General features: G+C 47.0%; 1 protein-coding gene across 1 annotated transcript in view; it reads left to right on the forward strand.

Moving 5' to 3' along the window:
• Positions 1 to 23010, forward strand: part of ATAD3A (ATPase family AAA domain containing 3A) — a 446196-nt gene that overhangs the window by 192138 nt on the left and 231048 nt on the right. Inside the window, exons 8-9 of the mRNA XM_078642408.1 lie at positions 13466 to 13621; positions 15057 to 15113. Coding sequence (XP_078498534.1) covers positions 13466 to 13621; positions 15057 to 15113 — 213 coding nt within the window. The remainder of the gene's footprint in view (positions 1 to 13465; positions 13622 to 15056; positions 15114 to 23010) is intronic.

The raw sequence follows: 23010 nt of genomic DNA on the forward strand, positions 1-23010 counted from the left end.
CAGCTGCAAGTATTTATATGCCATCTTGCGGTCTTTCTTCTCCTCATATCCCCCCAATAGACAACATTGCGGTGTTATCGTGGCCTGTATAAAAGTAACTCCAGTGTGTACACCTACCACTGGTATCCAAAAATCCTGCACTAATCTGCAACCCAGGCCAGGTGAAGGAAGCCAGCCCCCTGAAATTCACAGCCCCCAGACAGAAACTTAAGGTAACAGGGGGCCTGATTAGGAATTTATTTGCTGAACCTGTAGTGGAGATGTTGGGGTGCTATCTTTCATCATGTTGGATATATGGAGTATCTGCTTTTGGGAGCATGGTTGAGTCCTGCCTGCTCCATGGTGTTCTTTCAGATGTGAATGAAGAGGTTTCCTCAGTTAAATCAGTTGCTAGGATCAGAAGCTTTGCTCAGATGGTCTTCATACCAGTCTACACAGTTTGGTCCTTTCATGCTTGGATTGCAGCAGCATCGAATACTTGGCCCTTTAGCTGTTGAACTACCTGTGCTGAGTATGTTATTGCTAGTCTCTCTTGTTGACCTGCCAAATGGGGTTCACTGGCAGGACATCTGAATGCTTCCTTTTTCAGACTCCCTTCATTTTTGTTGGCAGAGGGCCTTAACCTCCCTCTACTTCTCTCCCCACTATGGACCTTGGTAGGGTCTGTTTGACCCCGCCTGTGAGTGGTGTTTTGTTCTTTCTTTCCTGTAATAGGTTTCTGGGCTGTTATTGGTAGGCAATTGCCCGTCTGTGTGTAGCTGATATGTTAACAATGTTGTGCTTCTTACGTATTTCTCCTCTGCACTCTGCTCCAAAATTATACCACTCCGATGAATGAAAATGACTTAAACATCCAACTGACATCACACATTTCTAAAATTTAAGTGGATATTCTTCATTTAATGCTCTGCAGACTAAAAAAGACTACACTGCTGAGGTGGTATATGAGGAGGAGAAATTGTCAGTGTGTCATTCCGCATAGTAAAGCAAGACCTGATTTACCTTTACCCTGTGGCACCACTAGTAGCAGAAGGGTCTGTGTACTTCGAGCCCTCGGTGTCTGCAGACCTTTTAGTGGTCTTTCTTTCCTTTATTCATCTAAAAAGAAAGGGAAACTAGTATAATAGAAATTAATGCAACTTAGATGTTCGGTTAAAAGGGTATTTTTATAGTCTATATCTTGCTGTGCTTGTAGGAAGTGGATATCTTTAGATGTCCGTTAAGGCAAATTCTTGCTATATTCTTTTGTGTTGTATGCAAGAACAAGTGCTTAATTATTGCCCTGAGCTCTGCCGTGTCTGTTATTATTTCAAGCTTGAACTTATGGGACTGATGGTCTTGCCCCAGTATTGGAACTTTCATAGATTCCCATGCTTTGTATCATTCCCCGTCGTCGGAATGGGAGCCTCGGTAGTATAAAAACCATAGAAACAAAAGAGAAACCTAGGCCTAGGCCTCATCTCATTTTGTATTCTATCCACCTCCTTTTGTAAAAAGAGACCAAACTTTTGCCAGGACCAATCAGAGCAGCCTCACCCTCTAGAACCTTCCTGAGAGAGCTCAGAGCCTCAGATTTTTCTACCGCACGTTGTGCTAGGGAGTCTCCACTGAGCTCTGCTCAGTTTTCACTGTTTTTCTACTTATTTCTTCAAGTTTCTGCTTCAAATCGTCATGTCTGACAAGGAGAAGAAGGCCTTATTCAGGTCCTGTGCCTCTTGTGGCAAAAAACGTCTTTTTGTGGAGGATAAGCATGATAATTGCATTTATTGCTTATATCCTGACCACAAGGCCACAGACTGCAAGATCTGCAGGACTTTCTCGAACAAGACTCTTCGGGACAGAGAAGGCCGGCTACTTACCTGGCTTCAGAAGATGAAGACACGCAAGGAGGTGCTCTCTTCGGATGAGGAGGATTCCGTGTCTGCTGCTTCCTCGCAAAGATCAAAGAAGAGGGGTAGGTCTCCCCCTGGTTCTTCGACATCTGAGCCCCCTCTTAAAGCCCCTCACAAGATCTCTGACAGGTCTGAGAGGGCTGGTCCCCTTCAATCTCCTCACGAAAGTGTAAAGGAGAGGCATGGACAGGCTACAGCAGTGGTGCCAGCCTTAAAGGACAAAAAGGAGGTGGTGATCCTTTCTCCTCCGTCCAAAAAGATCAAGCCCAGTGATAAACACTCTACTGGCACTTCAGGATCTGGGCCGGAGAAAAAACAGCGTCCGTCGACGACGAGAACACCAGGTACGTCGACGACTGTGACTTTGGCTAAAGTTCCCGCTGTTTCTGTGGCTCCGTCGACGGGCTCGTCGACGGTAGCGGTGTCCACGACGACGACTTCGTCGACGTTCAAGGTTCCGAGCTCGTCGACGATGATGGCTTCCACGTCGACGACGACTAGCAGGCCGCTGTCGACGGCCGCAACGACGACGAAGACTACGTCGACGACGTCGACGACGACGGCTTCCACGTCGACGACGATGATAATGACGACGAGTTCGTCGACGAGACCGTCGACGGTGGTCCCATCGACGACGAAGATTGTGTCGACGAAGGCTGTGGTGCCGTCGACGGTTACATTAACTGATGCTCCGACGACGACGGCGTCGTCGACGAGACCGTCGACGGTCCAAAAAGTGCATTTTCCAGTTCGGAGAATGAAAATCACGCCGGAGATGACGTCTCCGCGACGAGTCTCTTCCCATCTACCGAAAATGCTGTTAGATGATGAGTCTGACGAGGATGAGTTTCAGGACAATTATGGACCTGCCTATAGTCCCTCGGACTTGAACGTAAAGTTGCAGGAGACGGACACGGATGAGTATTTCGACCAGGCAGGTGGCCAACAACTACATCCTTATGTTGTGGAAGAGCGACATCCGCCGAGTTTGGGACAAGGCATGGTAGCCATGCCCTCCTCTCTCATTTCGGATCTTCAGGACATGCTTCAGGATTATCGTAAAAGGTTTCCGTCAGACCCTTCTGGACAGACTACGTTTTTTCCACTTCCACCACAGCCGCAAGTGCAGCCGGCTACTAGTGTTCCGGTGGTACCCTCCACACCACCGCCAGTGACACCTTTGGCCCGGGTTCCCACACCAGATCCCGTACCACTGCCCGATGCCCATCAGGATACCTCTTCGGATGAGGAGGTTGTTCCAGTGGATCCCTTGATGGATCCTTTACAGGACCCTGACCCGGATCAGGGGGACAATGACCCGCAAGACCCAAATGCTGCTGGTCGTGACACTTCCATCTCCCCTCCGGTGGATATAGGGGGTTTTCATCATCTGATGGAACGGGCTGCTAAGAGGTTTGGCCTACCTATTTCAAGAGAGGAATCGGAATGTTTCCTTTATGACTTTAAGGAACAACACCAACGCTCTGTCAAATCTATTCCCATTATAGAGCATGTATGGGAGGAGGGCATGAAGATCATGCAGAGTCCTGCCACGGTGATTCCAGTCCTCCCCAGGCTGGAGAAGAAATATAAAGCTCCTGAAGGCAGTCCAGCTTGCCTTATTGGTCAGCCAAAGCCTGACTCGGTGATTTCTCAGGCGGCACAAAGCAAGTCAAAGAATCCGTCCACACCGTTGACCACTCCTCCGGACAAAGACGGCAGACGTCTGGATAATGTTGGAAAACGGTTTTCCTCTATGGCCAGCTTACTGGTTCGAGCGGCGAATGCCCTTGCCATCTTAGGCCGTTACGACCGCCAGATGTGGTGCGACATGGAACCCTTCGTGGACCTATTACCTGAGCCCACTAAGGAGGACGCCAAGAAGGTGCTGGCGGAAGGAGAGAAATCGTCTGCAGAAGTGATTGACTGCGCAATGGACATTGCTTCCACGGCCTTCCGGGCCTTGGCCGGCTCCGCCGTCTTACGGCGTCAGGGTTGGCTGAAGGCCACCTGGTTTCGTCAGGAGGTCCAGAACAGAGTCCTAGACCTCCCTTTTGATGGGGAGATGCTGTTCGGGAAGCATGTGGATGATACCCTACAGAATATCAAGAAGGACACAGACACAGCAAAGTCCTTGGGCTCTCTCACCTATCGCAAGGTCCCCTTTAGGGGCGCACGAGGGAGAGGATTTACATCTTACAGAGGAAACCAACAACGTTTTTCCTCGCAGTCTTCCCAGTCATATAAACCCCATTACTCGAATCAGCGACAAGGGCAATCAGCATCTTTCTCTCGCAACCCTCCGCGAGGCCGTCGGAAATTCAGATCATTCAGGCGCACTGCCTCGGTTAAACGTTACAAAATATAACTTGACAGGTAGCAATGTAGTGCGTGAAGAGCAGGCGGAAAAACACCCTTAACCGTCTAAAAAAGTCAAGGGACTATACAGAAATATACAATTGTGCTCTCGCTACTACAAAAAGTATTACAAACAGTACAATGACTGATGAGTGTTCAAGGAGACAGAAGCAGATTCTTTGGTGTGTTCTTAATACAGCAAAACGTTGGTTTATTCTCTCCAGATTCAAGTAATGTAATGTAAAGCCGACACGTGTTTCGTCGTGTACAGTTGAGTCAACACGACTCTTCAGGGCTTGTAAATTGGTATGTTCGTGGTGCTTGTTGTTAGGTCTGGGCTACTATCCATGTATTGGACGTTACTTGTCGGAGAGAGACTGGCTCCTGGTGTATCAGGAGGTAGCCGGGAGGGGATCCGTTTTACTAAGGACTCGCTAGAGACGGGTACGTCTCTCAACAGGCGGTGCGCTGTGTTTCAGAATCCCTCCTCCTGTAGTTCCCGGTCGCCGTCTCTCAGGTCCGTACTGAGAGACCTAACAACAAGCACCACGAACATACCAATTTACAAGCCCTGAAGAGTCGTGTTGACTCAACTGTACACGACGAAACACGTGTCGGCTTTACATTACATTACTTGAATCTGGAGAGAATAAACCAACGTTTTGCTGTATTAAGAACACACCAAAGAATCTGCTTCTGTCTCCTTGAACACTCATCAGTCATTGTACTGTTTGTAATACTTTTTGTAGTAGCGAGAGCACAATTGTATATCTCCGCGAGGCCGTCAACAGCGACAAGGCCGTGACAACACCAAACGACAATAGCGGCCTCCCGGCTCTACCTGCTGTTCCTCCCCTCCCGATCACATCAGTGGGGGGCAGGATATCCCTTTGTCTGGACAGTTGGATGTCAATAACATCGGACCAATGGGTCCTCAACATCGTGAAGAGTGGCCATACGTTGGAGTTTCACAACTTTCCTCCAACACGAGCTCCGGGCGCCATCCGCTCAGGACATCTAGGATTACTACATCTAGAAGCCCACCAGTTGTTCCTCAAAGGAGCAATAGAACCGGTCCCGCTCTCTCAGAGGGGCCGGGGGTTCTATTCAAGATTCTTCCTAGTGCGGAAGACGAAAGACACTTGGCGTCCCATCCTCGATCTTCGGGAGCTCAACACCTATCTCGTAAAGCTCTCCTTCAGAATGGTCACTCTCCAGGAAATTCTTCCTCTCTTAAATCCAGGCGACTACTTGGCGTCGCTGGATTTAGAAGACGCATATTTCCATATTCCAATACACCCAGCTCACAGACAATACCTTCGCTTTACAGTGGGAAAGAGCCATTTCCAGTTCAAAGTGCTTCCATTCGGCCTTCGATCGGCACCGAGAGTGTTCACCAAAGTATTGGCACCGGTGGCAGCTTTCCTTCGACGACAATCTCTCGAAGTTTTCCCTTACTTGGACGACTGGCTCGTCAAGGCACCATCTTTCCAGGACGCTTCGCAAGCCGTGTCTACTTGCCTCCATTTGTTCCGCTGCCTGGGCCTTCAGTTGAACGAACACAAGTCAGTCCTCCTGCCTTCCAAAACTGCCAGATTCCTGGGGTCCGTGCTGGACACCACGCATTGTACGGCTCGTCCCTCAGAAGAGCGACAACAAAAATTGATGGTTTCGGCTCAACTACTCTGCCGCAGCAAGGTCCTATCGGTCCGCCAATACAAATCCCTTCTCGGATCGTTGTCCTCCTGCATACCATTAGTACCGCATTGCAGGCTAAGGATGCGTCCTCTACAGGAGGAGCTGGACAAGCAATGGCGCCAAGCAGAGGGGTCGTTCAACGACAGGGTTGTCGTAACATCAGCAATGAGAACAGCGAGCGAATGGTGGCTTCAGAAAAGCAATCTCGCCCAAGGCCTAACGTTCAGGATTTCTCCTTCACCCATGGTGATGACCACGGACGCCTCGTTGGAAGGCTGGGGTGCAGTGCTCAGAGAGCTTCAAGTCAGTGGCCATTGGAGTCCAGGACAGCGGCAGTGCCATATCAATTTCCTGGAGCTGACAGCCATTCGGTTGGCCTTGCAAGCTTTTCTACCCAGAGTGGGCAATCGCTCAGTGCTGGTCCGGACGGACAATACGACGGCCATGCACTATGTAAACAAACAAGGAGGCACCAAATCGCAGACTCTGTCCGCAGAAGCTCAACGGATTTGGGATTTCGCAATTCACAACAACATCACTCTGAGAGCCGAGCACTTGGCGGGAACTCTCAATGTCAAGGCGGACGCCTTGAGTCGCCAGACGGAAGTGACTCACGAGTGGGAGTTGAATCAATCCATTCTCGACGGAGTGTTCTCAGTTTGGGGGACGCCGACCATCGACCTCTTTGCTTCGCCGGAGAACGCCAAATGCCGGTTCTACGCAAGCAAGGTTCACCATCGGGGGTCCCTAGGGAACGCTCTTTCGATGGCCTGGTACAGCGCGTTCTTTTACGCTTTTCCTCCCATTCCCCTCATTCCTCGAGTTCTCAAGAAAATGAAGGCGGAACCCTGCAGGATGATTCTAATTGCTCCAGCGTGGCCCAGACAATTCTGGTACACAGAACTGCTGCGGCTCTCCCAAGCTCCTCCACTTCACTTGAGGCCCATTCCGTCCCTCTTGTCCAGGAGTCAGGGACAGGTTTTCCACCCGGATCCGAGATCCCTCCACTTGACGGCGTGGCTCCTGAACACAGAGAATTCAGTCATCTAGCTTTGTCTCAAGAATGCAGAGAGGTCTTGGCTCATGCCAGAGCACCAAGTACCAACAAGACGTACACGGCAAAATGGAAGAGATTCTGCTTGTGGTGTCAACGGGAAGGTCTCCATCCTTACACTTCCCAACCTCATCAGTTGCTGCCGTATTTGCTATCTCTGGCTAAGTCTGGTTTGGCACATTCATCAGTAAAGGTGCATCTAGCGGCCATATCAAGGTTTCGACGCAGTTCGGCAGGTCCTTCCTTATGGTCCTCTAGGGTGGTTAAACAATTCTTGAAGGGCCTATTCCGGATGTATCCGCCAGTTCGTCCTCCTCCACCAGTGTGGCAGCTCAACCTTGTCTTGGCTCAACTCATGAAAGCTCAGTTCGAGCCGGTTCACAAGGCAGACTTAAAGTTCCTCTCCTGGAAACTAGCACTCCTCTTAGCTCTAACATCGGCTAGACGAGTGAGTGAGCTTCAGGCACTCTCCATAGTGCATCCATTCCTGCAATTTACAAAACAAGGTCTGGTTCTTCGGACTAATCCCAAATTCATCCCGAAAGTGCCATCTGAGTTCCACTTGAATGAACCGGTGATTCTGAAAACCTTCTTTCCACATCCTTCTACACCTGCGGAGCGTACGCTCCATTCTTTGGACATTCAACGGTGCTTAAAGTTTTACTTGGAGCGCACACGTCCCTTTCGGAAGTCTACTCAGTTGTTTGTGTCCTACAGTGCACCTCGTAAGGGGTTGCCTTTGGCAAAGACTGGCATTTCCCGCTGGATCTCCAGTGCGATTCAATTCTGTCATCAGGAAGCGGGCAAGCCGCTGGACGGCAGAGTCCGTGCACATTCCACGAGGTCGGTGGCTTCATCTGTGGCTCTCTTTTCGGGAGTTGCCATTAAGGACATCTGCAGGGCAGCAACGCGGAGCAGTACTCATACCTTCACGAAACACTACTGCCTGGAATCTGCAGGACGAGATGATGCGGCTGTTGGTCAGGCAGTCCTGCGTAATCTGTTTCATTGAGAGGTGAGCTTTCCCTACGATCCCTCCATCCTGGTGAGCACATTTTGTTTGTTTTTACTGTACTTTATGTATTTTTCTATGGTTATGTGATGCCATGTATTTACAAAATGTGTTCATGGTGCTGTACTGCTAGCTATTCTGATACAAAGCATGGGAATCTATGAAAGTTCCAATACTGGGGCAAGAAAACAAGTTACTTACCTGTAACTTTGGTTCCCCAGTATTGGTAACTTTCATAGATTCCCATGCGCCCGCCCGCCTCCCCTGGGAAAGCTCAGTCTTTTTACAGAGTTTGTGGCGGTTTGCACAACGGCTACGAAAATCTGAGGCTCTGAGCTCTCTCAGGAAGGTTCTAGAGGGTGAGGCTGCTCTGATTGGTCCTGGCAAAAGTTTGGTCTCTTTTTACAAAAGGAGGTGGATAGAATACAAAATGAGATGAGGCCTAGGCCTAGGTTTCTCTTTTGTTTCTATGGTTTTTATACTACCGAGGCTCCCATTCCGACGACGGGGAATGATACAAAGCATGGGAATCTATGAAAGTTACCAATACTGGGGAACCAAAGTTACAGGTAAGTAACTTGTTTTCTTCCTGGGTCCCTCTGACCAATTCTTGTCTCTCCTCAGCCCATTTCTGGGGTATTGCTTTGGCATTGAGCCAAGAGGTGAGCAATCTACAGGTAGAAGTATCCTTCAAAAAACATAAATTACCTTCTGTTGTAATGTTTCAAAAGATTCTCTATCTACCTGCAGGTTCTACATCTACTGTCTGCCTTCCTATTCTGAGGAGTATTGTATTGTTTTTAATATGATCACACATCAGATTTTGCATTACAATTCTGTTCTTCAGTTTCATCTTTGCCTGAAATGGCATGCAAAAATGGTCTGAAACTGACTTCAAGACAATGGAGTGGTGTGATGTATGGCTGCATTACATCACATCCAGGGTGGCACTGCGGTAGAGCTGAAGCCATGGCACAATCTATCTGAGCAGGAGAACTATTTCAATTTTCTGGGTGCAGTCTGTTGTGTTAAGGAAATGCTAGAGGTGAGGAATCTTCAGAAAGCTGAAGTACACCAGAAACACTGTTAACGAAGGTATGTAATAGATTTGTCTAGTTCTTTGAAGAACAATCCTACAATAAACTTCCTTAGACTACTAGGCCTGCCTCTGAGAAGGCCAGGTGCCCTAGTTTGGGTTCCACCAAAACTGGAAGAGACTGTCCAAGGTATCATGGCACTGTAGGTGTTACGTAGAAAGATAGTAGCTCTTTGTGCGATGATTGCGAGAGGTTCTGGTTGGATAAGACTTCCTTGACCTCCCTGGACATGTCTAACATTTTCATCAAGGTTCCTGTGACGTCCACGCCCAATCAGTCCCTTTTTTGGGATATTTGAAACATGACATTCTGGTGTCTGCCTTAGGGTGAGAGCCACCTTTCTCTCCAAAAATGGTCAGTGACCGCCAGTAGGCATTTCTGTATCTCTTTGTCCAGCAGTTGTGTCAAACTGCTGAACACCTAATCAAGCTCCTTGTCAGCTACAACCTCCTCTTAAGCTTTTCCGGTCCCAGCATATCTGAAGGAGCAGATGGGGTCCTGCTAGAAAAAAGCAACTTGATGGGTGCGAGTTTGTCACCACAAGCACTTTTTCTTTTTCGACCAGCCTACCAGGTGAAGGGTTTTTGGGATTTCTAGCTGCATGTCTGAGAGTAGGGCTGCTCTCAACCTGTCAAAGGTATCTAGATCAGAGAAAATCTCTCTTCGAAGCCATAATCGTTCTTCATATTTGTGCTTTATTTTTTTGTTTTATTTTTGCTACATCATCCTGATAACACATAAAATGAAGCTGCGGGCGACAGGCACTTGTTTAGTAGACTAACCATTGTGCTAGACTGCTATGAAACGCAAGGGATTCTACCAGGCTGTATACAATACTTGTATCCCCAGCCCTAGCCAATGTTGCTGGTCGCTGCTCCCGCTGCTGGACATTTCAGCCTGAAGATGTCGTCCTGGCACTCTAAACTCGAGGCCCCAGTTCTAGCCCCTGCTCTGCCTCAGTGAGCCTGGCCCTCTTACGCATTTTATTGTTGTTTTATCGTTTAACTACCCGCTTTCAATTCCTTTTCTCTCGGCTGCCTACTTTTTCTATATATTATTTTCTGTCCTGTGCATTGTGCCCACATCCTAATCGAGTGACTCCCCACCACGCATACTACCCCCAGCCGCTTTAGAACGGCCTTACCTGCACCGACCCTCAACCCCCCCGCCCCGCCCACCTCCCATGGCTACTTAATGGAGGCTGCAGCGGGCATGCCAAAGGCAAACCCGTCTGCGCCCGTACTGCGTATGCCCCTGGAACCTTAGACCTAGTAAAGCACACAGATATACTGCTGAAAAGCTCCAGGCCCTGGAAACCTTCATGCAACAACTGCTGCCTCTCATCACCATGGACAACCGCGACTGCCAGCAACCACTGCCGTTTTAGCGTGACCACCACGCCAACCGCGAAGGACTACACCTGTTCGGTCCAACTCAACTGCCTCCTTATCAACGCCAGATCAATTTGCAAGCATGTCACATAGATCTGGGACACCATCTCCAACCTCGCCCCAGACGTAACTTTCATCACCGAGACATGGCTCACCCCTGCATCGGCCCACGGCATCGCCACCACAGCCCCAACCAGACACAAGGTGAAAGACTGAGACCGAGCCCACAGACACGGAGGATGCATAGCCATCTTACACAGGGAAGCGATCACCTGCACCATCACCAGTGACTTCACCAGGCCCACATGGAACACATGAACTTCTAGCTCCACACAGATGTCAAAACCACCTAAAAGGCACCCTCGCATACAGACGGCCAGGACCACGAGCGGGAGTCAGCGACGCCATAGCCAAATCTGAACACTACATCTTCCTAGACGACCTCAACTTCCACTTGGATGACCTCTCCGACACCAACACCACTGACCTCCTCACAAGACTAGACAACACCAACCTCAAGCAGATTGTCACTAATCCCACACGCAGAGCTGGACACAGTGGACACCCGTCTTCACAGCCAGAAACAGAATTCGATACAGCCACACTTCAAAACTCACCTGAATGGATCATGCCATTGTGCACTTCACCCTTGCCGGACCACCGCACAATACCCCCATAGAAACAGCTCACCCTACCGCAGCTGGAACAGAGTGGCTCTGCAACAGTGAACAGACGGCCTCGCATCTCTAGACCTAACACTGCTGCCAACCTGCACCAAACGGTTGAGAACTTCAACGCTTGGATCACAAATGCTGCTAACCAAGTCACCCCCACAAACCACCCAAGATGCACAAACCCAACAAACGAGCCACCTAGTACACACCAGAACTCTGCATGTCAAAACACAAATGCAGACAACTGGAAAGAAGATGGCATACAAACGAGCGACACCGACCGAGCCACATACAAAGAAGCCCTCAACAACTACCACTGCCAGATCAAAGCCACAAAGAAGTAAGCCCTCACACGCCGAATCTAAGCCGTCGCCAACCCAACCAAAGAACTTTGTCATCATCAGAAAATTCTCCTTCCCCTCAGCCACAAAAATCCCTCCCTCACAAGAACTCTGGGACTCACTCGCCAACCGCTTCCACAACAAAATCACAACAATCTACAAAAATATTAAACCCCAACCCTCCGACATCCTAAGCAAACCAAGAAACACAAGCAACAAACACCCACTCACCACCTGAGAAGAACTCAGCACACCCACAACCACCACTCTGATGAATTCCTTTCCTCCAGGAGCACCCACAGACCCCTGCCCACATCGGATCTTCAACTTCAGAAGCACCAAGATCAGCCACCAACTCGCCACCATCATCGATGCCTCTATCATCACTAACCTCTTCCCTGACGTATGGAAGCACGCAGAAGTCAGGCCTTTCCTAAAGAAACTGTCTACAGACCCTAGAAACCGCCAGAACTACTGCCCAATCCCCCTCCTGCCATTCCCTGCCAAAGTCCTGGAAAAAGCCTTCAACACCCAACTCGCCAAACATCTGGAAAGGTACAAACTTCTGGATCCATCCCAGCCCAGTTTAAGAGCTAACAACTGCACCAAGACAGTCCTGATAGCAGCAACAGATGACATCTGAGCCCTACTTGACAGAGGAGAAACATCATCCCTCATCCTCCTGGACCTTTCTCACAGGACGTATCCTTAAAGTCCGCCTCCCCTTCCCTTCATCTTGCACCCCAAACACACCATCTTTGGAGCACCACAAGGTTCAATGCTCAGCCCTGCCTTCTTCAACATGACCCCTCTCACACACATCATCAGATCACACAATATTAGTATCATATCATACCCCGACGACACTCAACTCGTCCTCTCTCTATCCACAAACCCCACCTAAACCAAGACCAACTTCCACAACTGCATGAAGAACGTCGCAACATGGATGTGAGGCAGCTGCCTCAAACTTAATATGGACAAGACGAAAGTCCTGATGTAAGACAGAAACACCTCCCTCTGGAATGACTCCTGGTGGCCCATGGAGCTCGAGCCCACGGAGCTCAGACCCACCATCGCTGCGGCATGTTTTCACATTATCAGTATGCTCCGAAAGATTTTCAGGTAGCTCCCCATCAGCACCAAGAAAACAGTGACCCAGGCCCTCATCACCAGCTGACTCGACTACTGCAACACACTCTATGCCGGCACAACCTTCATACTTTTGCAGCGACTCCAGACAATCCAGAACACAGCATTCTCAACCTGGCCAAAAGGTGAAATATATTCATCAAAGTTCTTTTGATGAATAAAGTGAATTTTAGTGTTTGTGTGTTCTGAAAACATTACAAAGGTATATGATAAACAAATATTTTGGAATTAATACAAAACAGGATTTTCCTTTGCTCTTTTCCTGATCGAAGCTAGCAAATACATTGAACTTAATTAGTTTCAGTTCAAAAGTCCATGGTTCATCCATCAAAACAATAAATGTAACCGGTCTTCTTCAAAACAATACAAACTTCGGTAAAATGGAGGGAATATTTCCTTTAAACTTGACACATAATATCACTCAAAACCACCAGCCCATCCAGTGGTAAGTTAAGCCAAAGGTAGGGAATTTGCTCTTACAAAGTGGGTGAACCATTGGAAAATAAATAGATGCTGACCCTGCTGGTGTTTACTTTAGGACATGAGGCAATTTCTTTTTTTACCCACCAAGAATGCAAAACCACACGCTTGGGTTAATATAACTGAATTTCGAGGGTTGTGGCCTAAAAAATTCCATTATTTTCAGTAATTGTCCTTAACATGCTTCACTTTCACTCAATATGCAACGGAGTTATGTAGTCTTAGAGATTGATGTCTTGGTTGTGCTGCACATTCATTAGAATAATTACGTTCTGTGAGTTTTTTTTTGTTGTTAACCTGTTGTGGTTTTTGACAGGTGGCAGGATTGACACTGCTGGCAGTGGGAGTGTACACAGCCAAGAATGCTACAGGTGTGGCAGGGCGCTTTATTGAGGCTCGGTTGGGCAAGCCCTCACTTGTGAGGGAAACATCAAGGCTGACGGCACTGGAAGCTGTGAAGCACCCCATTAAGGTAAAAGTAGTCCGTATTTAGGCATTGGTTGAATAAAAGGTACGAAAAAGATACTTTCAGCTCATGCAATTTTTTTATTTTTTTTTAAGGATAACTACTGACTATGTAAATGAGTTATTTCGTGTACATTGTGGAAATTGTATCTTGTTTGGTATTTTGAAATTTTTGTGTGTATCTGAGATTCTGTGTTGAATAGTCGTGGATGTTTCTGATAGACGGAAGCACATTAATTATGTTTTTATTGGCAGGGCAAGGGCCTGTCTGAAGAGGCACTTATGGGACATTTAAGGGACAATTCGATTTCGAGATGACTAGTGGGTGCTATGAGACTGAAGTCACCTCTGTATGCTGTAACTTTTCTCCTTTGTTCCGAAACAGCACTATGAATTGGCCACCATATACCCTTGTTGCCTTCCATACACAAATGACTGTTTTGTACAGCTCGTAACTCTGAACATCATTTCTAGCTGAAGATTTTCTATTATCACGATAATTGAAAATAAATACAAATTTCTTTCTGTTGTGTGTTACAGAAAGTTAACATGTAGCAGCTCTCCAAACGATACCAACTGCTGTTGTGTACTTACATTTCTGTTAGTTGTTCATTGAAACACAGTTGGCTCCTTAGTTTTATGATGATTCAGTATGTGGATATTCACTCTGTCCAGCAACTGATGCAGTCACACTAAGCCTTTAAGGCCACTAAATGCAGCAGGGCATTGCTTGTTCAGCTTCATTTCAATATAGCTAAAAGTTAGGCATCAATATTCATCTAAGCCCCGCAATTGTATATGGTGATTAAGGTATTAGGTGAAAACTTGATTGAAACTATGAATAGAACACTGATTTCCTGAACCAAAGTGTTCAATATATCCACCATGCAATGGCCCAGTCCCAAAATGTGTGCAGTAAGAAATCCCCTTGTTTGTGTATGCACCATACTACATTGTTCATCATTATCGTTAACTTTTTTTCAGTTTTGTAAGCAGAATCTTCAAATTTGAACCTGCCACTTCCAATTTTCTGCCATTGTTCTTCCATGCCTCTCACAAGGGCCTGTTAGCTCACTTTCCAAGCCCACTGTTGTCCACAGGGTCCATGAAGTCTACCCTCATGAGAGAATTGAATGTTTCTCTTATATTTTACTTTGCATGACGTCTTTTTCTTGGATAAGATGGGCAAATATATAGGGCTCTACATAACAGACATTTTCAATTTCTTGGCAGAGTGGACGATAATGTAGTGAAAAGTTTCAGAGTTTTTTCTGACAGCCGTTATAAGCTCACCTTGATGGGCTGGGACATCGCACAAGAATGGCATGAGCTGTGATGACCAATTCCTCAAAAGACTCTAGGGCTCAGAGGAGAATTTGATTGTTAACTTGTGGTTGAAGTTTTGTCATAATGGTCTTAATGTCTGTTTTTTCTCTACCTAGGTTAGCAAGAGACTCCTCAGCACACCTCTTGACGCGTTGGAAGGAGTGGTCCTCAGTGTGAGTATTCACCATTCCGTGCTACTCCTAAATGTGAATCATGGATGAGATGTACCAGTGATTAGCAGCAGCATAATCATCACTGTTGTCGCTACAAGATACATTTCATAGATTCATAGAAAGTCTCTCATATGCCCATCAGTTTATTTCTTGTGTTACCTGGATACCTTGGTCTTTAGCATTATGTTCTGTCGTGTTGATTTGGGTAGTGCTCATTACTGATATTTTGGCATTGTAGTGCATTTTCAATATGAGCACTATTTTGTGCGAACCTTGAATTGTGTGTCTGTTATTTGGATTTATGAGTTTAGTAGAGGTTTTTTTCAGTGTTTGTAGGATACTGTGAAAGTATAGTTCTCTCTGGTAACTATAACTTGTGCACCTGCCACGCACAGTTTTCTCACCAGTAATTTCAGTGGAAATGTTGCAGTGATAATATTAATGAAGTCATGGAAGATGTCATAAGTGATGTAATATGTGGCATAATTAGCAGTGCATGGCGCCAGCACGAGTTATAATTACCTTAGGGCCCAAGTTCCAGTTAACAGAGCTAACTATAACTGGTGAATTTCAGGGGTTTTGTATGTTTAAAACGTTATGTTGTCATTACAATTCTCACCTAACTATAATTTTACTTGAACTTTTTTTTAATGTAGAGTAATATTTGTTTACTATATTTGAAGCCAACCCCACGCTGCAGACGGGCAGAGGCCACACGCTGCTGAGGGTTTAATTTTAAGGGGTGGCGGCGCATGCCATTAGTGGTCCTGAGGATCCTTTCCCCTGGGGGCCAAACCATAACGCAAGTGGGAGTGGGTGCTTCCCAATATTGCCCCTAGGGACCCCATGCCATGTAGCCGAATTCCAATAAAAAGGGGTCGGGCCCCCTCTGGCTTCCTCCTCACTGAGCCTTCAGTCCTGTGGACCCCATCCCTGGGCCCATGTATCACTATAAAGGGGAGAGTGGCCACGCGATCCCCACTCCCTGACCCTTGTTGGGCCCCAGTACCCCATCTAATGCGGCCGCATATCATTTGATAATGGAGGGGGCTGCGGGCCGTATTGTGACCCCATCCCATGGGGCCTCTCTTAAATTATAGGTGGGTGCCCAGTGCTCACACAGGACACCCACAAAGCACCAAGTGCTGGCCCACGGGGGGAGCCCCAGGCCCCCCCAACGCCCCCGCTGACTCTCCGCATACTGCAGTAGCTGGCAATTCTCCATCTGGCTGGGAGCAGTATCGGTTTCCCTACCTGCATCAGTGCAGGCAGGGAAACAGAAGTGTGCTCCCACTCAGTGAGATAAAGTTTAAAGGGTTTGTGGGGAGCACTCCGTTATAAACTATATATTCAACCTATACAATCGGTGCTGCAACTAATCAGGTTTGTCAAGCCTGTGTACCTTAAATGCTAGTTTAGGTGAGAAAAATCTCATCTAGTTGCGCACTGTTCACTGTGTGTTATCCAACACTCCAAATTATAATCAATATAAACACAATAGCAATATGAGACTTCAGTTATTTTAATTCATAAACTGATGCTTCCCTAATCATCATAATGTTATGACCAGGTACATTTATAATTCAATTGAACACATTTATCTTATGGTTCTCAATTCTTTACAGAAAACATTTTAAATTCATGTTATCACGACGCAGATTACATAGTACTTGATTTTCATGTCATGCCCAATGCATTTCGGCACAAAGGTGTGCCTTCATCAGGGGCTAATCTCTAGTGGAAATGAGTCTGTTGAGTACACTAGGTGTATCTGAGAATTAATACCCTGATCTGCGTGGACTATTCCAATCTTATGAGTGCTATTTTCTAACCTGAACGAAGCGTCGCCAATACTTTAAACAGTAGGATCACAACCACGTACTCCTGCTTACATCGAGTGAGAGCATTTTTAAATCACCCTCCAGCTGGGAGCAGACTTGCCTTTCCTGCCTGCGTTGCCAGGCAGGAGCAAACCTATTTTTCAACTACTCATAAGTCCTAAAGGTGGACTCCCTGGGACAGAGCACTTGGATTTGCCCCAGGGGATGGGGTCCCTATGCCCTTTTTAGGCTCACAGTGAGGAGCAGCGTGGCCCCTCTCTCCTTTGAATTGAATGGGGTCCCCGGGGGTCTTTTCTCATGCCCTTGGCACACACTGCTAATTCTCCCACATTGCCTCACATATAATGTTACTCCTAACCTTTTCCATGACATAATTTTCTTTTTTTTTTTGTGAATCTGTTTTTATTAAGTTTTTCAAATAAGCACATTGTGACAATTACATATACATGTGCTGGTGGGCGTTGCAGTTGCTACAAATCACGCTGCTTGCAGGTGTTTATACAGTATTGATACATGTTCCTGTGTAATACAAGAAGTTTGAAATGGCAGAGTCCATGTGTAGATTTCCAGTGTATTACCGTTACATAAGTGAGGGAAGGAGAAAGAGAAGGGAACAAGGGATATAGGGAAATGGCAGTCTATGCATAAGTCGCAAGTTTAAGTGTCCAGTGTATCTTGAGCAGTGGTTTATGGTAGCCATCACATGTGAGTGCACATATGGTTGTGCAGGGTCTTTGTCTGCACTGGCGATCGTGCACACTAGCAAAAGGTTCAGAGGTAATTATGCATTAAAAAAACCGGGGGGGGGAAAGAACCCATTTAACAAAACCTGTACAAAGCTCGTAAAACATGTGACCCGCTACCCTCATCCAGGTGTATGGACAATGCTGCAAGTGGGCCATATGATTCATAGATATCAACTACCTGCCCGAGTCCAGGATGTGCATACGTATGTTGTATTAACCATTATGCGCTTGTGTATACGCTGCACCGGATGGTATCTGTGTTAGTGGTCTGCAGCTTGGGCAACGGCTGTGTCTACCGTTGATGTGTCTGCGTTATGCTGCAGCTCAGTGTATATGGCATCCCAGTATGTTGCGATAGGAAACTTACGTATTCCTAGGGTTTCCTCACGCTTAATAGCTAAACTCTCTGCTTTGGCCCATGCGAGCATGGAATTGCGCCACGCACATACATGAGTGGGGTCGGATGCCTTCCACCTTTTGCTAATCAACCTCTTAGCCACTATTAATCCCTGTCAAGTGTATCGAGGCTGAACGCTGCATGTACCCTGAGCGAGGCTGCAAGCCAGTGTGTTAGATGCCAACCTCGCCCCATGACGTGTAGGTATTGCATAGTAAGGTGCGTCTGCAGTTCTGTATTGATACCTCCCCAGTTTGCGAGTGCTCGGTGAGTGAGGAACTGCTCGGCGGCAGTCTCTCTTCTTCTACAAGTGTCATTTATGGCGTAAGCATCCCTTCACGATGGAGATCCCCTAGAGTGTGTATACCCTTTTCCTGCCACTCCCTGAGTGGAAGTGTTGTCAGGACCAACTGCCCTGCGGGAGTTCCCTCTAGTGGTATCGCCGGTGCATAGGTGGGTCACACTGCATGTTATACACAGGCTCCTGCGGAAGCATTTGTAGGCCACAGCAGGTAGCAAAGGTTCTGGTGGACGCAGTTGCGCTCCCGGATGGAACAGTGTAACAATGCGTTCCTGAAGGTAGGGTGCTGCGTAGTTGCAATGTCTGCACATTGCCAGTTAGATAGCCAGCGCGCAATCCATTGTAGTTGTGAGGCTCAGTAGTAATGTTCAAAACAGGGAGCCGCCAGCCCGCCTTGGCCCGTTGGTAGATATAGTTTCTTAAGCGCCAGCCTATGTCCTGTATTGCCCCAAATAAAGTCTCAGAGCTGCTTCTCGAGGGCGCTAAAGAAGGAGGCCGACACGTAGAATGGCAAATTTGTGAAGTAATATAAGAGCCGCGGAAGCATCACCATTTTGATGAGTGATATTCTACCCGCTACAGCTAAACGGCAGCGTGCTCCAGAATCTCATTTGTGACTTAATGGAGGTCACCGCCCTCCCTAAGTTTTTGTCAATAAGATAATTCTGTTGACGGTAGATCTGGATCCCTAGATAGCGGAACGTGTCAGGTTTCCATTGTACAGGTTTGCCACCCATGGTGAATGCTGGGTCAGTAAGTCCATCTTTAAATGGGTAAAGGCAGGATTTGTCTACATTCACTTTCAACCTAGAGAGTACGGCAAACCCCTACAGCAGTTGGGCTAGCTGGGCAGGAATGGATGACATAGATGAGAAGATCATCCGCATACAATGAAAGTTGGTGGGTAGCGTCTCCCGAGGGTATTCCATCTTCCAACTGGGTACGCAGTGTCCATGGCGAGCGCGTTTTTCCATTACATCATTGATAATATCACTGCAATATTTGCACTGAAATTATTGATAAGAAAATTGCGCATTGCGTGTGTTATGGTTACCTAAGGGTACGAGTTATAGTCACTACAGCTACCTAGAACTGGTGTTTTATACATTTAAAACGTTAGTAGTCATTGAGATTCGTACCTAACTATACTGTTACTTTAACCTTAAAAATAAATCTATATAGATCTATATTTCTGTGTTTGTAGCAGGTGTGTCTCCTAGAGTGTTTTCTTTCGCAATCCCGCTCGGACGTTGGTGAATGTAGCTCCAGACCTGATGCTTTTCATTTTCTAGGTGAACCTAGAGTCTTCTTCGTCGTATCTCGGAGAATGCACTAAGGGTGAGAGCATGTAACGTATACCCTTCCATTTGTGCCTTCTATTTAATGCCAAATACTGCTGGAGTGACCGAAAGGGCATCAGTAACTTGTGCCTCGCCAACCCACAAAACCCCTGCTACATTGCCACGCCTTCCGCTGCAAAAAAACTACCGTACCATAGAAAACCGTGATCGGCTCATTATAAGATGCAGCTGCAAGCCTCTCACCAGACTTCTAACATCTGCAGCACGGACGATCAGCTGGGCGTTGGGAACAGGCCAGGCCTCCCATCATTACAGCAACCCAAGGAGATGAAAATCCAGAAGCAACCTTATCAGAGGCCTCCAAAGCAGAAGAACCGGAGGAGGAGAAAGAGCTTGCTGTGAGACAGAGGCCAGGGCACACCCCTGGTGAAGTAGGCTCTCCATGCCTCTTCAGTGCCTCAGGCACCAGAACGTCATTCTCAACCCCTGAAACTCCCTTCATCAAAGGCAGAGCACCGCTTCTATGGCAGTTGGCCTTGAGTCAAGTGAAAATTATATAAATCTTTAGGTTTTACCCCACTGATCGTCCCTACCCAAATTCAAGAGACTGAATGTATACCTACCAAAGTTCCTCCGATAGGCACTGAGCTGCATCCTCCTAAATGCTGCTTCGCCCTCGAGCCCCTTAAAAGGTCCACTCTAAGCTGATATCGATGCCAAAAGCTGCACTGCCACCGAAACCCTCTTCAATGACCCCCTCAAAGTCAAACTCAGACATCAGGGAAGATTTAGTCTTCTATAAACTTTCTGAAGTCCTTGAAGTCAAACAGGAAAAATAACTGTTTATTCAGCCTGACACTGGCAAGACCGTGCCAAGTTCCTCGCTGTAGTACTCATTCCAACCCTGAGAAAATACAGGCTGGCCTTAGAGAAAGAACAGGCTTACAGCTTCCCATAACACCAGCCTGCAAAAGAGTTAGGGACTCGGCCACCTGCCACATATTTTCCACCTGTACCTGCAACACTACTTTCACACAACTACCTCTGCATTCACCTGACTGTGACCCACAGGATACTGACTCTGACCCTGTTAGTCTTGATCTTCCCGCAGGACCTCTTTATGCCCCGAGAAGGAGAAGATCTTTGGACAATTATGGGGTCTACTCCTTCCTCCTCCACCCCTTCACCTCAATCCTTACCCTGCCAAAGCCCCACCACCAGATGATACCAATGTCTACCATGCGGTGCTCCAACAGGATATGCAGCACCATCAGATTATAATTCCCACTGTACACGAGGAGGGCGACTTCCACCTGGAGACGCTCTTAATGACCGAGAGGACAGTCCACTATCTCATCCCATGTTAAAGAAAATGTTGAGGTTGATCATGGACAACTTGAAGGAGCTGATAAAGGCAAACATTGTAAAACACCGTTATTGATAGAGACTTGTGACCGTATATTTGTCACTGTGAGGAAATGGGGTGTATTACATAGTGTGGTTCAGCTACCTCACTGTATTATACAGTACCAACCCCTTTACGTCCTATAGGTTCCCTCTGTAAAACAGTCAGCTCAACCCTGGGTAGCTATGGCAGTGAGCAGAGAGACTTACAGAGAGGAACAAGTGATAAGCATTTAAACAGCAGCAAACAACTGAAGAAGAAATAGACACAACTCAAGAAATCAGGCACCAATTTATAAAAATAGACTGTATTTTTTATAAGAATTTAGGCACTAGAACGAAAATGATCCACCGAAGGGTTCCGTAGATATAAATTCTTCAAGCAATAATAAATCAAAGCAATTTCACTGAAGCATGAACACATCTTGGCAGAGTCAACAAATTGAACAGTTAGAAACTTTTTCAAAGAAAACTTAGGTAAGATTCAATGCGATTGCTTAAAAATACTTGGGGCGACCAACTCCAGCAAGGAGCTTGTCAGTTGGACCAGCATGATCCTCAAGAACAGTTACCTTCACAGAATAAGCTGTCCTTCAACAGTGCCAGGCACTTTAAGTTTTGCAATGGATTCATGTGGAGTGTCCTGATGCAAGTGGTTTCTCCTCACTGCTTCCCGTGCCAGCCTGTGTACTTCAACAATAGGGCAGCCCTCCTCACTAGTGTAACACAGCTGCCCTTAAAAGGCGGCGTCATTTTGAAAGCCTTCCTTTTGGGGATAACACTGGCTTTCTGCAAGAGGGAGGCGACACCTGCAGTCCCTCATTGTTCTCCTTCCTGAGAATCGTTGGCATGTCTCTCCAGGAGGGCAGAAAGCTGTCTCGTGGAGCAGGCTCTACAAGTGCCTGGGAAGGCAAAGGAGTTAGCTGCACACTGCAACAAACTACATTAATTTCAACATGAGATACAATAATGTAACGAGTTGTTTGATACTTTGGAGTGCAGAATCGTGTCGCACCATTCAGGAGTTAGCACAGCTGAGGGGTAAGCATGTAACCCTGTACTTGCCAATTGGGCGACCAGCCCTTTCCACAGAAAAACTGTTATTTTGCATGCTTTACTATCATGACATGTAAAGTACATGTCCTGCATGTCATATGGTGCACCCTTCCTTTAGGGCTCGGTAGGCCTGCCAGATGGGTAACTTACACACGCCCATGGAAAGTATTGGCTTTGCCATTGCTTTCAACGGCAATGTTGGGCTAACAGTGCACACCTGCTCTATCATTCTGCAGTGGCAATCTGAGGGACTTGTTTTACTTGTGGAACTTTAGAGTGGCACAATCAGTGCTCCAAGCCCTGGGGTACCCTTTTAAATTACTTGCCCTGGGTGCCAGGGTACCATTTACTAGGGACTCACAGGTAGGTTAGCAGTTTCCAAATGAGTTGCGCCAATTCGACGTACACTTTAGGGTCAGGGCACTGTCACTGAAGTCTGGTTAGCAGGCCTCTGTGCACTCCGAAAAATCACCAACCTCCGTTATAAAACTGACATCGAGGCATTTCCTTACAGTCAAAATAATACACAAGAGAGCAGAACAGGTCTGAAAGTGGTGTGTGACCATAGCAGTGTCAAAGGGGCAGTAGGCTACATATGTGAACCAATGTTACCGGTGGTTATGGGAAACACTAGGCTAGTACAAAACCCATCAGACCACCCATGTGGTGGAGTTTACGTCACGTGGGAATTGCAGATCAATCCATATCAAACAACGGCCATATAGTGCCTGTATAGAGATGGATGTCGGAAAACCAGCATCGTGTTTGCCATATAGTGGACTAAATAGTGTGCAGTGCCAAAGAAAAAGTGATGGATAAAATTGACTAAACAGACTCTGAGCAGACCTTTT

Source organism: Lissotriton helveticus, chromosome 5_1 (genome assembly GCF_964261635.1).
Source record: "Lissotriton helveticus chromosome 5_1, aLisHel1.1, whole genome shotgun sequence".
Lineage (NCBI taxonomy): Eukaryota > Metazoa > Chordata > Amphibia > Caudata > Salamandridae > Lissotriton > Lissotriton helveticus.